Source organism: Wyeomyia smithii, chromosome 3 (genome assembly GCF_029784165.1).
Source record: "Wyeomyia smithii strain HCP4-BCI-WySm-NY-G18 chromosome 3, ASM2978416v1, whole genome shotgun sequence".
Taxonomy (NCBI): domain Eukaryota; kingdom Metazoa; phylum Arthropoda; class Insecta; order Diptera; family Culicidae; genus Wyeomyia; species Wyeomyia smithii.
The window spans coordinates 27117435-27133685 of NC_073696.1; the positions used below are offsets into that span (position 1 = coordinate 27117435).

At 35.9% G+C, this 16251-nt stretch overlaps 1 protein-coding gene across 1 annotated transcript in view; it reads right to left on the reverse strand.

Annotated features, from left to right (window-relative positions):
- Positions 1-4738: 4738 nt before the first annotated feature.
- Positions 4739-16251, reverse strand: part of LOC129726920 (rho guanine nucleotide exchange factor 7) — a 108511-nt gene continuing 96998 nt past the window's right edge. Inside the window, exon 8 of the mRNA XM_055684184.1 lies at positions 4739-5461. Coding sequence (XP_055540159.1) covers positions 5280-5461 — 182 coding nt within the window. The 3' untranslated portion in view covers positions 4739-5279. The remainder of the gene's footprint in view (positions 5462-16251) is intronic.

Consider the following 16251-nt stretch of genomic DNA (forward strand, 5'->3'; position numbering starts at 1 on the left):
CTTCACTCTGATTTCACCGTGAAGTGACTCCCGTAATAAGCACCATTATGAGTGTCATATCAGTGAAGTGAGAACGGAAAATGCGACGTTTCGCGTGGAATTATTTCACGACCATTTTGAACGGTGAAATGATTCCACGAAGATGCCATAAGTCTTAAAGTTGATTGATTTTCTGGGACTTAGACATTTTGAGCTGCGAAACAATCTCCTATTCTCAATTTCACTTCACTGTCAATCTCACTCCACGGAGGTGATTTTTGGCCGATGAAAAAAATGCAAAGTAGTTCAGGAAATTTTCGATACCGAAAAAAACATTTTTTTTGAAGCCGAATGTTTTAGAAATGCAGAACACGTCAAGATCTGGAATCGGGTGGAATCGGGAATAGGTCTAAAAAAGTGAAGTGAGCGTGAGAGTGAAATATATTTCACCGTGAAGTGACTCCCGTAATAAGCACCATTGACAGTGAAGTGAAATTGAGTATAGGACAAGTGAAATAAGAATGCTTCCCAGCTCAAAAATTTCGAAGTCCTAAAAAGTCGAATTTTCCGTTTTTTTAATAACACCAGTTCTTGACGTTCGAAAAAAAAAATTCGGTATCGAAAAATTTAATGAACTAGCGTGCATTTTTTTCATCGGTAAAATATTGAAACTTTGAGGCAAGGATCGAATTCTGATTCATTTCGTTACTAAAAAATTAATCCAATATTTACCATTAGATCACAAATCAATTAATTTTCCTGACTTATCCCTTCTTTGTGGAATCATTTCACCGTTCAAAATGTTCGTGAAATAATTCCACGTCGCGCATTTCGTTTTTACTTCAGTGATATGACACTCATAGTAACCCAGATTTCACGGTAAATAGTGCTTATTACGGGAGTCACTTCACGGTGAAATCAGAGTGAAGGGAACAAAATCCTATTACGGGACTCACGTAAGTGAGAAAAACGTCGCGAAGTGACATCTGCCGTGGAATCTGGGTTATTATGAGTGTCATATCAGTGAAGTAAGAACGGAAAAAGCGACGTTTCGCGTGGAATTATTTCACGACCATTTTGAACGGTGAAATGATTCCACGAAGCTGCCATAAGTCTTAAAGTTGATTGATTTGTGATCTAATGGTAAATATTGGATTTATTCTTCAGTAACGAAGCGAATCAAAGTTTGATCCGTGCCTTAAAGCGGTCAATTTTTCATTATTTTTTTTGCCCGATGAAAAAAATGCAAACTAGTTCAGGAAATTTTCTATACCGAAAAAAACATTTTTTTTGATGCCGAATGTCTTAGAAATGCAAAACACGTCAAGATCTGGTATTGTCTAAAAAAACGGGAAAAAACGACTTTCTGGGACTTAGACATTTTTGCGCTGGGAAACAATCTCATTTCACTTGTCCTATTCTCAATTTCACTTCACCTCACTTGAGGTGGAATCGGGAATAGGTCTAAAAAAGTGAAGTGAGCGTGAGAGTGAAATATATTTCATCGTGAAGTGACTCCCTTAATAAGCACCAATGTCACTTTTCACTATGGTGCTTATTACGGGAGTCACTTCACGGTGAAATCAGAGTAAAGTGAATGAAGTCCTATTACGGGACTCACGTAAGTGAGAAAAACGTCGCAAGGTGAAATCTGCCGTGAAATCTGGGTTATTATGAGTGTCATATAAGTGAAGTGGAAACGGAAAAAGCGTCGTTTCGCGTGGAATTATTTCACGACCATTTTGAACGGTGAAATGATTTCACGAAGATAACTTCCCTATCTTCGATCGATTGATTTGTAATCTAGTGATAATATATATGGGATTTACTTTCCAGTAACAAGGCTAACCTTTTTTTTTCCTTGAAAAAAATCGACTTTCTGGGACTTACAAATTTTTGAGCTGCGGCCGGTGGAACGTAAGGGAAAAATTTACCTTCGAATTTCGTTTGGTGGTAGGGCTCAAAAGTTTCCTCTTGTCGAAAAATGTTCTCATACAAAATTTCAGCCCAATCGACTTTCCGGGACTTGAAATTTTTGAGCTGGGAAACTCGCTCATTTCACTCGTCCTATTCTCAATTTCACTTCACTGTCAATCTCACTTCACGGAGGTGATTTTTGTCACTCACTTGAGGTGGAATCGGCAATAGGTCTCAAAAAGTGAAGTGAGCGTGAGAGTGAAATATATTTCGCCAGTTAATCAGAGTGTTCGTTGTTGTCATTGAAACTGTCGATATTGATGAAAGTTTTATTAGTTTGAGGGCCGTTTTTTTTTTCAATTATTAAAGTAGGCGCCACTGCTTAACTCTATTTAAAATGAACTTCAAACTCTTATTACTCATCAACTATATGCACATTTGATACAAACTGTATTGCATACATTCGCTTCGTCTAAATTTTTTGCTATATCGCTATACAGTAAGGTCTTTTTTATTCGGGTTGCTTTCATTTCTCAGAAAAGGTTCAAGATATCGAACTCATTTCAATCACGTTTTCCGTTTTAGACCAAAGGTAATCATAGGGGAACTGCTCCATCATTCATCTCATTATGCCGATATTGACGAAGAATGCACGGATTAAACACCAAATTTTCACGAAATCATTGAACAAATAAACAAAATACGCTTATGTGCCCTTATGGAATCGTTTAGCATTGTATATTTAGTAAACTTAACTAGATTTATCCTGAATTTTGTAAAACAAACCAGTTTTCACAACGCTTCCATATCCATCTCAAAACTTGAATCACTGCTCAATTATTAATCTCACGACGCCCCCTTATTCATCACACTGTTAATCATGAATGAATCACATTATCATGAATAAACGTCGCCACAGCCCGTTGTAGTATGTTACCAAGTTATCCGCTGCAGTTGTTTACGTGCAGAATTGGTAACCTCGGTAACCACTACAGTGCTGCAGATTTATGTCAATTATGTCGGAATAATTCAACATTTTCAGTATGATTTTTCCTTATTAACAGAAACTGACTTGGCAACTTTTGATTTTCTTCAACGCAGTGAAAATAGATGAAAATACATACAGTTGAAATTTAGGAATTGTTAAAATTCATCTCATATAATTCCGCTAATTCAAGCTTGTTTTAGGAAATTTGAGGTGAAAATTTCAAAGATTAAAGTATTCTTAGTGTAGTGAGTGATTTTGATTAGTGATTAAAATAAAAAGTGGTCCGCTAGTGATGAAAAAAACTTTGGTTTGCTGCTGAACGAGTCTTGTAGTAGCCGTTTAGAGCAAAGCGCGGATTTTGTTTGCTGAAGTAGGTGATTGAATTAAATGAGTTTTCGAGTGCAGATGCCCGACTATAATATCAAATTTAGTGCTTTTAAATGAGTTTTTGAGGATTATACTTAATGAGGAATCTAAAGTGAACTAATAAGAATCCATTCCATGGATTAGTAGATTGGTTTAAGAAGAAAACATGCGTTTTTTCCTGTTTTCAATTGTGTTTTTATATTGTATGAGATGAATATATTGGCTGAGATGAATAATGGAGCAGTTCCCCTCTATCCATTTAAAAAAAAAATTCACAATTTTCGGTGTAAAACTGAAAATTTAAAATAATGCATTCTGGTCTCTAGATTGACCACTATCATATTCAAATCAGGTTCAAACATTTGAGGATAAGATAAATGATATGGTCTTATCTTGAACTGATCAAATTAAATAATTAAAAAAAAAATAAACATACTGACTATTTAAATCACGATGTAGATTTAGTAAAACAAATTAATCAAAACATAACCACGTGGTTTAGGAACGACCCCCTAGGAAAGAACGCAGTTCGTATGTTCGGATGAAAGGGCGGCGGCTTCTGGAATGGAACGGTATCAGTTACGAAGAAGCAAACATTCACCGGCGCGCGCGCGTGGTGAGTGGAAGAGGGGAGGCTGATTTTCTGCAACTCAGACCTGTTTTCCACTGCGCATTGTTATTCATTATACAAGTTCCTTCTGGACCGCAACATAACCAGCGGGCGGTGTAATGAGCGAGCTCACAACCCGCCAGATACAATATCTCGTGTGTCGCTGGAGGTAATGTAACACTGGGGAAGCAATTTGTCATGTCTTCTCCCCTTAGCTACCACGCGTGAAGCAACCACTGCCGGAGTCGTCCATGCTGTTCGCGACATTGCATGCGGTGCACGGTGTGGTGGATGCAAACTTCCCCGGTTGGTGCTTCCAGAAGGAAGAAAGATCTCACAGAAAGATGCGGAATTAATTACCTACTGCCTCTATGACTGGAAGGGCCGAGGTACATTTAACCGCACTCTTAGGTCAGGCAGCATCCCATAACTAACATGATTTTTGCCCTTCCCGGCACGGGAATACGTTTATGAGGTCCCAGGTTAGCGGCAAGCGGATTTGTGGCTCAGCGTGGAGATTGCCTTTTCGAGTGTGTAAAGTGGCAGAACACCACAGCCAGCCAGCCGGTTCCAGCCGCATGCGGTGTGACGTATGCCTATCGTGAAAACGGTACTCAGCTGAAATTCCACCGATGCTTTGCAAGCGTTTTGTACACGAGAAACGTGAAAGATCTTGGACCTCATCAATCGAATATGCTGGAGTGAATAACATCAATACTAAAATCGATTACCACAGAGCTAGCGGTAAATTATCTGATATTTTTTATCATTCTTTCATCTGGTAAATTGCATATCATCAGTTTTACTCATAAAATATTAGTAATTCTCGAGTTAATGGATTCGGATTTTTAGAAACCAGTAAGTTGTATCCATACCCATGGTTTGAAAATATTCTTATTATCAATGTTCAAATATAAACATAGTAATGTATTATTGCGCACGAAAACGAATCTGTGAATCTCCATAAACAGATCCAAATTGTTGATTAGAATTATATGAGCCTTATTTTGGCACAAAGTTCTCTTGTTTCAACACAAATAAATCTCAATTTTTTAAATTTGCACGGCTTAACTCCATGCGAATACTATTAAGGCATAAGAAAAAAAGGCGCACTTTTGCGTTCTGTTACTTCTAAAACACTTATTAGACTATAAATTCAATGAAAAGTAATCGATACTTCGTTACGTCATACTAATGCTAGGTGTGATTGTAAAGCTTCGTGTAGTTATTTCTTGTGAAACTTACATTAGAAAAGTTATGAACAATTTGCTCTTTTTACCAAACAAGAACAAAAGCAAATTTCAAATTCAAAAGCGCCATCACTCGTGTGTCGTGTGGCGTGGCGTGATGAAAACTTCCCGTTTTAAAAGTCAAAAACAAACGCGAAACGAAGACTAAAAGCAAACCTCCGCTCGCGGCTCAGCACGTCGTGTTCGATGTTCCGTAGCTTTCCAGGTGACCCATCAGAACTTGCTGGAGGTGATTGCGAAGTGTCCGCTCCTCGCTGATCTGCGTCTTGACCTGGGCCATGTCTTGCTGCAGCTGGCGAACACTGATAAACAGTTGCCGCAACGTTGGGGTCATGTCGTCATACTCCAAACCTGAAAGCAAAGCAAAAAAAACGAAACATTTAATGCGTGAGTAATAACATCATTTCCGTTATCCAGTCAAGAATGGCGTCCCCTCCTAGCAACCGTTTTACGCATTTTGGTGCACACCGAAATAAAAATAAAAAGTGCTGTGCACCTAATTAAAGCACAGTTTCGCTAGACGCCACTCTCGTGGGAAACAGTTAACAGATTCTATTTTAATTTTTACTGTATCCATTATATGACCCCACACGAGCGAGTGAGAAAGCTTCTTTTTCCTCCCAGCGCGGGAAATTTCACTTTTATTTCTGTATTTTGATTCTATCTCTGAAGGCGAAAAACGCCACCAAGTGCAACGAATCTTTTCCTGCCTGCGTAGTCAACAAAAAAAGAAGATAGTCTGCGTTTTTTATGGCACATAATGCAATTATCCGCCCAGATTAATCTCTCTGAAAAGCTCATAATCAACGCATTTCAATCTCTAGCAAGTAGTGCTTTATGTCAGACCCTGCTGGCATAAGATTATTTTTTTATTAAGCTATTGGACATACCAACAAAAGCATCTCTCACCGCATTAGGGCATAAAGAAGCAGTAAAAGCAGAGTATAAACAACCAGTGACTGATGATGAAAAAGCACAGTTTCCTCACCAAGATAATTGGAATAGCAAATTTTTGGCCACCTCGAACATGCCTCAGCCGGCCAGGAGGGCCGCCCCTGGCTGTTGTAAACTTTGAACGTGAATTATTCAACAGGAAAAAATGTAACAATAGCCTCGATCCGTTATGTACACACAACTCATCTCGTCTGTGCTTCAGTTCTGATGGGAAAGCGCTAATAGAACACCGATTGCAAACCCATCTACAACCCAAGCCGACGGAGTCGGAGACGAGGTATAAAAGCTGAATAAAGATTGCGATAAGAGCGAAACTTGTTTCATTTCAGCAGCGCCACCCGCGAAGATTGGTGCGGTGCGGTCATGAAAAATTCAGAGTGATACGGACGGAACAGCCTTTCAGCGTGTCCGGGAATTAACGGCTCTACGTATTCTTGAGCGGTGGGTAACTTTCGCCAAGTTATGGCATCGTAATTGAAAGATAGCACATGGTAATTTCAACCAATTCACAGCTAAGCAAAAAGAGTAGAGAAGCTGTTTAGTAATTATAATGAGAGACACTTTCTTGGACTTGGTTTCAATCATAAACGGAATTAAAATTTTCTCCTCTAAAACCCACTTAAGTCTTGAATGTTGATGATTCAACTTCATTAAAAAAGCATGACCTGCTTACGCATATCCAGATTTTGTTTTTGGTCTAGTCTGCTCACTTCACTCCACTTCTAAACTCATTTTCTGTCCCAGGCTTTTCAAGCTAACTTTCGATTGTTTAATTTTAAATTTTTAAAACATATTATAGGTTTTTAGGAGTTATTAGGATTTTTGACATTTTTAGGAGTTTAGAAAACTATTGATGTTGTTTAACTTTTCCGCATTTTTATCATACTCAAGTTACTTTTAACAAATTTGTTATTTTTGACATTTGACTTTGTTAGCATTTTTTGACGTTTCTGAGATTCATGACATTTACAATGATTTCTACATTTTCAACATTTTTCACATTTGTATCATTTGGCCATTCTTGTGGTTTATGATTTTTTTGATACTGTATCCGGCTTTTACACATTGTTTTATGCGGCTCTTTTGACGATGGTTTCGAAATTTCAATTTTGGAATTAACGCGGTTTTCACGTCACTTTGTTTTTGCGTGCTACGTTTCCCCCGCAAAGAAAAAACAACTTTAATGTCTTTAAAAAAATAATTTCACTTTTTCTATCTTATGACAACATTTTGGCAATGTTTTCGAAATTTTACGAGATGCGAAAAATGAACGAAGACAGGATGTGTGACTTAGTCTTGAAAAAATTATCCTCGTCCAGACGCTACACATATTTTTTTCCAAGTTTCAGTCACACTTTTTGTTCTTGCTCATTTTTCGAATTCTTGTAAAATAACGCTTCACTAAAACTTAAGACTTCAACGGTTTTTAAAAATTTATTGACATTATGGAAATATGTGTTTTTTTTTTTTAAGGGGGGATTTGTTAGTAGCTTAAGTATTTATGATAAATATTAGTAAATAATGAGTATGTGTGTCCAATCACAAATGGTGACTTCTCAACACTGTTAGAAATTTGTAATTTTGATTGTTAGGATTTGTTTGCTTTCGCAATTAGGACTTATCATTCGTAGGGATTTAAACCTACTTGTCAGAAAAGGGGAAGTAAACTTACAACTAACTTAATTGCTAACTTATTGGCTATAAAGAGAGCTTATCGTAGCAATTGAGGATTGCAACGATTTCTGTCGAAAATTGTTAATAATTTTATTTGACATAGCTTCTAATGGTTCAGCACCAGTAAGTCTATGTAATTCGAGTGTACCAAACCAAGGAGGACGCTTCAAAATCATTTTCAGAATTTTATTCTGAATCCTTTGGAGCGTTTTCTTCCTTGTTGAACAGCAACTTGACCAGATCGGTACAGCATGAAGCATTGCTGGTCTAAAAATTTGTTTGTAAATCAAAAGTTTGTTCTTTAAACAAAGTTTAGAATTCCTGTTAATGAGAGGATATAAACATCTCGTATATTTGATGCACTTGGCTTGTATACTCTCAATGTACTCTTTGAAAATAAGTTTTTTATCATAAATTAGTCCCAAGTACTTAACCTTGTCGGACCAACCTAAAATAACCCCATTCATCTTGACAACGTGATTATTGTTTGGCTTGAGGAAAGAAGCCCTAGGCTTATGCGGAAAAATTATCATTTGAGTTTTAGAAGCATTGGGAGAGATTTTTCACTTTTGCAAGTAGGAAGAAAAAATATCTAAACTTTTCTGCAATCGACTGCATATGACACGAAGACTTTTTCCTTTTACGGAAATGCTTGTGTCATCGCAGAACAATGACTTTGTGCATCCTGGAGGCAAATCAGGAAGATCTGAAGTGAATATGTGTACAGGACTAGACCCAAGACTGAACCTTGAGGCACACCTGCTCTGACAGGAAATCTATCAGATTTTTAATTCTGATAGACAACCTGCAGAGTTCGATCAGTAATATAATTTTTTAAAATTTTGATTAGGAAAATTGGAAAATTAAAAGTTTGCAATTTCGCAATCAAACCTTTATGCCAAACACTGTCGAATGCTTTTTCTATGTCTAAAAGAGCAGCTCCAGTGGAATAACCTTCAGATTTGTTAGCTCGTATCATATTAGTAACTCTGAGCAATTGATGAGTTGTGGAATGCCCATGGCGAAATCCAAACTGTTCATTTGCAAAAATTGAATTTTCGTTGATGTGTGACATCATTCTGTTAAGAATAACTCTCTCAAACAGTTTACTTATTGAAGAAAGCAACCTGATTGGTCGATAACTTGAAACTTCAGCTGGGTTCTTATCCGGTTTTAAAATGGGAGTAATTTTTGCATTTTTCCATAATTTGGGAAAATATGCAATTTTGAAGCAGCAATTGAAAATTTTCACTAAAAAATCCATTGTGCTCTCAGGGAGATGTTTGATTAGTATATTAAAGATTCCATCGTCACCAGGTGCTTTCATATTTTTGAAATTTTTAATAATTGATTTAATCTCATTCAAGTTAGTTTCAATTATTTCTGCAGGTAAAAAATTCTGGGAAGAAATTAAATCAAATTGACGTGTGACTTCATTTTCAATTGGACACACAAAATTCAAATTTGAGTCATGAACACTCTCAAACTGCTGAGCAAGTCTTTGAGCCTTTTGTTCATTTGATACAAGAAAACGTTCACCATCTTTTAAAACTGGAATAGGCTTTGAAGGTTTCTTAAGAATCTTCGACAGCTTCCAAAATGGTTTTGAATATGGTTTCAACTTTTCAACTTTAGTCTCAAAATTTTGATTCCTCAGAAGAGTAAATCTATGTTTAATCTCTTTCTGTAAATCTTTATAAATAGTTTTAAAAACAGGGTCACTAGAACGTTGATATTGACGTCTGCGGACATTTTTCAAACGAATTAGAAGTTGAAGATTTTCGTCAATTATTGATGAATCAAATTTCACTTGAGCCTTTGGAACAGAATAATTCCTGGCATCAACAATTGCACATTTTAATGCTTCCAAAGCGGAATCAATATTCACTTCGTTTTGCAAATCAAGCTCATTATTGAAATTTCTCTCAATATGAGTTTTGTATCTTTCCCAATTAGCTTTGTTATAATTAAAAACAGAGCTCATAGGGTTTAAAACTGATTCATGTGATAAAGAAAAAGTTATTGGAAGATGGTCAGAATCAAAGTCAGCATGTGTGATCAAATCACTACATACATGACTTTGATCTGTCAGCACCAAATCAATTGTTGAAGGGTTTCTTACAGAAGAAAAGCATGTAGGACTATTCGGAGACAAAATAGAATAGTATCCTGAAGAACAATCATTGAATAAAATTTTGCCATTGGAATTACTTTGAGAATTATTCCATGAACGATGTTTAGCGTTAAAATCGCCGATTATGAAAAATTTCGAACGATTTCTGGTGAGTTTTTGTAAATCACCTTTAAAATAGTTTTTGAGCTCGCGTGTGCATTGAAATGGTAAATATGCTGCGGCAATAAATAAAATCCCAAGTTCAGTTTGAACTTCAATTCCCAAAGTTTCAATAACTTTCGTCTCAAGATGGGGAAGAGCACGATGTTTGATTCGGCGATGAATAACAATTGCAACTCCACCGCCGGAACCCTGAATCCTATCATATCTATGAACCACGTAATTGGGATCATATTTTAATTTTATGTTAGGTTTCAAAATTGTTTCAGTAATAATTGCAATATGCACATTATTTACTGTTAAAAAGTTAAAAAGCTCATTCTCATTGGCCTTCAATGAGCGAGCATTCCAATTTAATATTTTAATTGTTTTATTTAAAATCATTGCTAAATTTTTAATTAGAAACAATTTTAATAGTAAAATTTGCGCCTATTTGAATGGCTTCAAACATTGATTTTGCCTGCAACATGGCGTTCATAAGATCGAACATTGCCTGTTGCAAAAAAGAAAGTTTACCTGCCGTAATAGGCCCCAGGCAGTTGACATTAGAAAAAATATTTTCGGCAGCAATATTAGCTGGAGTAATAGGTGTACAATTATTTTCTAGCGTGTTTTGCTTACCCATATTAACGGTCATTTTCGAACTACCAACACTAGGCGGTATAATGTTCGAACTACCTGTAACCTGTGCATAAGTTAAACGGGTATGCAAAGGAGTAGGTAAACTATGCGTCACTGGTACGCTTGGAGAATTTTGTTTTGAAATTGGTTTTAATTGAGAAATTGAATTTTGTTTACCTTGCCTTGCCTTAACAATTGCTAAACGGACTGGGCATTGATAAAAATTTGACATATGGTTGCCGTTACAATTCGCACAGCGAAAATTTTTACTCTCTTTCACAGGACATGTGTCCTTTTTGTGAGAAGAGTCTCCACAATTAGGACATTTTTGGTCCATGTTACAGAATTTGGAACCATGGCCATAACGTTGGCAAGTACGGCATTGGGTGATATGCTTTTCACCTCCGTCATACTTCCTATAAGTTTCCCACTTTACACGCACATTATACAAAGCATGTGCTTTTTCAAAAAATTTTAAGTTGTTAACCTCATTGCGGTTAAAATGAATTAAATAATTAACAAGGGAAATTCCAGTTCTCTGACTGTTTTCGCCTCGTGATTTTTGTTTCATTAGAATTACTTGGGTAGGGGCTATGCCAAGTAATTCTGTTAAAGTAAGTTTGATCTCATCAACGGTTTGATCGTTGGTGAGACCTTTCAAGACAACCTTGAACGGCTTGGCGTTCTTGGTGTCATATGTAAAAAATTTGTACATCTTGTCAGTTAAATACTGAACAAGACGATCACGACCCTTTACTGAGTCGGCTAATAAGCGGCATTCACCTCTACGGCCAATTTGATAGGTAACTTTAACGTCAGAAACAAACGTTGAAAGTTCCTTTTTGAATATATTAAATTCAGAAGAAATAGTTACCACAATAGGTGGAACTTTCTCCTTTTTTAAAGATTTTATATTTTGTATAGTTTCATTATTGGTAACTTCCATTTCACCAGCTTCTTGCTCAGGCAAAATATCAAAAGGATTGTCACTACAGACACTCGATGTGTCAGAAAGAGATGCCTCTCTTTTCCTCCCCGCAGCGATGCGAGGTTTCTTTTTCCGTCCAGCCATTTCAGGTGATACGAAAAAAGTTAAAACAAATGTTAAATTCAAAAGTAGGTAGTCTTGAGAAAGACTGATGGGAAATAACTTTCAGGTAGTCTTTAAAAGACACACTGACAAAACACAAACTTTGAAGCTAAAGGCAGTCCACAAGCAACCGAAAAAACGTCTGATCTCTAGGACAGTTCAAGACGCACTGATGGAAATATGTGTGATTTTGTTATGTCTAAGATGTGAAATTGCGTCATTTTTACCATTTTCAACTTTTTTTATTTTTCACTTCAGAAATTTTTGGTCGTTTTTAAACTTGACAAAAAAAGACCATTTGGTGTTCGTAAAAAAAGGTTTGAATAATTTTTTCTGTGTTTGTTTTGTTTTTGCATGCTAGAAAAATTATGAAAATCAACTGAAATAGTTGATTGAAACATTTTCAAAAATCAATTTTTTCGTCTTTCATTGCAAGAACAACGTCATTAGATTTCAATGATGTTAGTAGACACCATATTCAAACTGTTATAGCGTCGCTTTCAAGGCGGTTGTCATGTAAACAAACACGTATTTATTGCTTACAAACAATGTGAAATGCGTTTTTTCTGAATACTCTGCTTTTTTGAAATGTAGCAAAGAAAAAGTGTAGTTCTGGGATAGATTAAAAACCAAAAACAATTTTAGAGTGTGAGTGTTATAAAAACGAATTCGACATGCGTGTGGATATTCACAACGTGGCTCTTATTTTGAATGCGGACATATGCTCGAAGATGTTAAACGAATTCGTTGGCTCATTAGAACATAGAAGCGAATAATCGTCCGATTAAAACTCCCTTAAAATATTGGAAAATGAGTTAAACATCTTTGATTTCGATTTGCTCTGGAATGCACAATAACGAACAGAAAGGTGTTAAAGGCATTAAATAGAACAATGCTAGATTTGTTCAGCAATCAAAGTATGGTACAATGATTTCGTTTCTTGGTTGAGTGAACAAGTTTTTACTGCTAACCTTCCACGACTTAAAGGGAGGAAAAAATCATATAACACACAAACACGGATATAAATAATAAGCATGCCGTTTCTCGATAGCGATATTGCTAATAACACTGGTCGACAACAGCGAAAAACGTTAAAAATCAGCGAAAATCGTTAAAAATCTGACCACGTGGTATGTGGATGGCCCCTTATACATTGTGTTCATATTACGATCCTTCTTGCAATCCGCACCTAGCGTCCGTATGAAACCTGTTCGATATTGGAATAATAATGATGGTACAATGTTTGAACGGTCCCTTCCAAAAATTTTCAGTAAGCGTGGCGTGTGTACTGGAGCTAGTGAAACAACAACAACCACAAATCGTTCAGATCGGTTGTATACTTCAATGTCGGCTGTACTTGAGAAATAAGGTAGTGATTGATTGCTCGATATGATTTGGACAATCCAGGCTATTTATCAGTTTTTTTAATAATGTCTCAATTAATTAGTTGTTTTTGTTACAACAACTCAATCGACGTAGTCCTATGTAAAAAAAAATCGATATCGATAGTTTCATGAGCTACCTGTGCCAGGAAGTTTTTTTCAACATTTTTTTCATAACACCAGATCTCCACGTTTTATGCATTCCTAAGACTTTGGCATAAATCGTGTTTCCGAAGTCAGAATGAGCTGAAATTTTGGAGTCTTTTTTTTCGAGAAGATGAAACATCTGAGTTCTACTGTTAAACAAAATTCAAAAAGTCGATTATCATCGGCACCCTTATATCCATGCTTCTCGCAGGGACAGCTGTCGCACGGTCACGTGAAAAATAATTAGCGCCACATGTGTTTCTTCACGGAAGAAAAACGAAACCTACAACGACTGACTCGTTAGGCCAGCATCGTACCTCGAGAGCAACTGGGAAAAGAAAAAAGAATAAGCATGGTTTTTTATAATTTTGAGACATTGAGCCCAGTTCCCATAGCCAGAAGTTATAAAGAAAAAAAAAACATTCTTATATCAATTGAAAAGTATGTTTCATGTCGTAAAACTTATCACTTGTTTTCTTCGACCTGAATATTTTTTGAATTGGTTTTTTTTCTTCATATTCTTCTTCTTCCCCTTTACCTTCATATTATATTTATTTTCATTAAAGTTATATTATTTTCAGAGAGCGTTTGAAAGTTGCAGTTAAAATAATAATTTATTTTCGGAATACGACATTTTTTTAAAATTTTGTCATCTGAAACATTTTGAAAGCATGTGACATTTTTGATATTTTTGGAATTTTGTTAATTATTATGTTTGTGACATTTTTATATTTTTGTCATTTATTATGTCAAATACTTAAATTTTTATCATCCTCGATCTTGAGAATTTTTTGAAAGCTTTAACTTTTTTGACTTTTTCTGGACATTCTCGACAAAAAATAAAATAAAATATTTCCGAAATGTTGACGTTTATGATATTCTTGACATTTTTTATGTTTTTGTTAGTTGTTATTTTTTAATTGACATTTTCAACATGTAAGACTTATTTGTCTTTTCTAACCTTTCAACGTTTTTGACATTCTTGACGGTTTTTGACATTGTTGAAGATTTATTACATTGTCCTTTTATCATTTCCAGTTTTATTTGCTTTCTTTCAGTTTGAAAATGCTGGCATTTTTTACGACGATTGCATTTACATTGTTCTGATTTTTATAATTGATGTTTTTGATGATTTCTGGCATTTTTTACATTTTTAAAGCACTTGACATTTTTAACATGTTGTAACATCTGAGTTTTTGACATTTTTTTAAGCTCTTGTTATTGTTACGTTTGACTTTTTTGACATTCGTGAATTTTTCTTGTCATTTTCGACATTTTTGTCGCTTTTGATCTTTTGACAATTTTTGATTTTTGAAATTTTAGACATTATTTTGATTTTTGTCGTTTTCTGTCTTTTTTTTTGCTTTCTTTCAATTTTGAAACTCTTGATTTTTTTTGCTCCTCCTAGCGAAGTTGCACGAATAACCAAGGGCTGATTGGAATTAATTTACCTTGTTCATTGTACAGCAATTCAGTAGCTACCGCTTTGTATAGATCGATAACGCCGCCGGCTACGTCCATACGGTCGGTTATGAAGAAAAGAAGGAACTGTTACAATCAGTCTTGTCATACTCATTGTGTGTATCAAAGAAACTCATATCATTTGCACAGAACACCGAAGAATGTAGAAAAAACGGATGAGTTGATTTTTTTTCACGCGCATTTGCTGCAACCAGAGCCTGACAAAGTCATTTTCAATTGACAATTATCAGGTGTTAGTAACGCTTTGACCCGTCGCTTTCAATTGAAAAGCTTTTTGTATTATTTTCGAGCACTTCGTGAGTCACATGAAACCCAGTCAAAAGCTCTTGCTTTGATTTTGACAACTGAAGGGCTTGAAACTGATACAAATGCTTTTCACTTGAAAGCGGACATTATCACCATCACTCTCACATGACGATTCTCAATTGAAAATTACAATGAGCGCTGACGGAGACAGGAGACTTCCATACAGTACTTCATCCATATATAGGAAAGAGGAAGGAAATATAGATCGGAATTTGCATGACGTATTTATTGGATGTCATTGCCGTTCTAACTACAGTTTGCGGTGTTAAAAAAACTATCATCAAACGACGCGATGCGGTGCTAATTTCAATTGAGACGCTGAAGGAAAGGAAAGAGTCTTTCTCACCCGTCAATTGAAATAGTCATCAGTTTCATTTGAAATGATCCAATGAACAACAGACGGGAAAAAGAGAAGGAAGTGATTCGATGACAGCAGCCGAAAGGAATCAAGTGAAAATGAAACTGTTCGAATCGAAAGAGCGAGATATTCAGTTTCATTTTGTTTCAAACCTGTAGAGCCCTGGCTGCAACACGCTGAGTAATGAAGTCAAAATACGCAACATCAGAAAGCTTGTATTGTGAAAAGTAAGTGAAGAAAGCTCTCGCAGAGAGTCTTTTTCGATTGCAACTGATAAAATATAGATAGCGCATTTTTAGTGCTCATTGATAAGGGCACTATGATGAAAATTCCAGCTGGTCGAAAACTTTTCTGACTGTTTCCTTAATAACTTAGTCTTTAGTATTTACGTAGGGCTCTGCGCTATGCTCACTGAGTTTTTTCATTATCACGGTGTAGGTTTATGATGAATTTAGTCCACACACATTTAATTTACTCAGCAGCACGCAGCTTTGGCTTACCCAGTCAACATTTTCATACGTATAATAATGTTTCGATTCCAATATCCGCACTTATATTTATCATACAAACTCGCATTTGATGCACAAAAACAGCATATGCGTACTATTTTGGAGGCGATATACGTGCAGAGGAATAATGATATGCAATTTATCGACATACGTATTTATATACGATAATTTTCGATTAAAGGTGATTTGTTTCACACTATCTTACAATTCTAAGCCTACAACCGTAAATGGATTAGCCTCCACCATGATATACAATTAAAACTGAATTTCTTGCGCATGATAATAAGTGGGGTATACGATTTCGACTCCGTTAAGATCAGCGCCT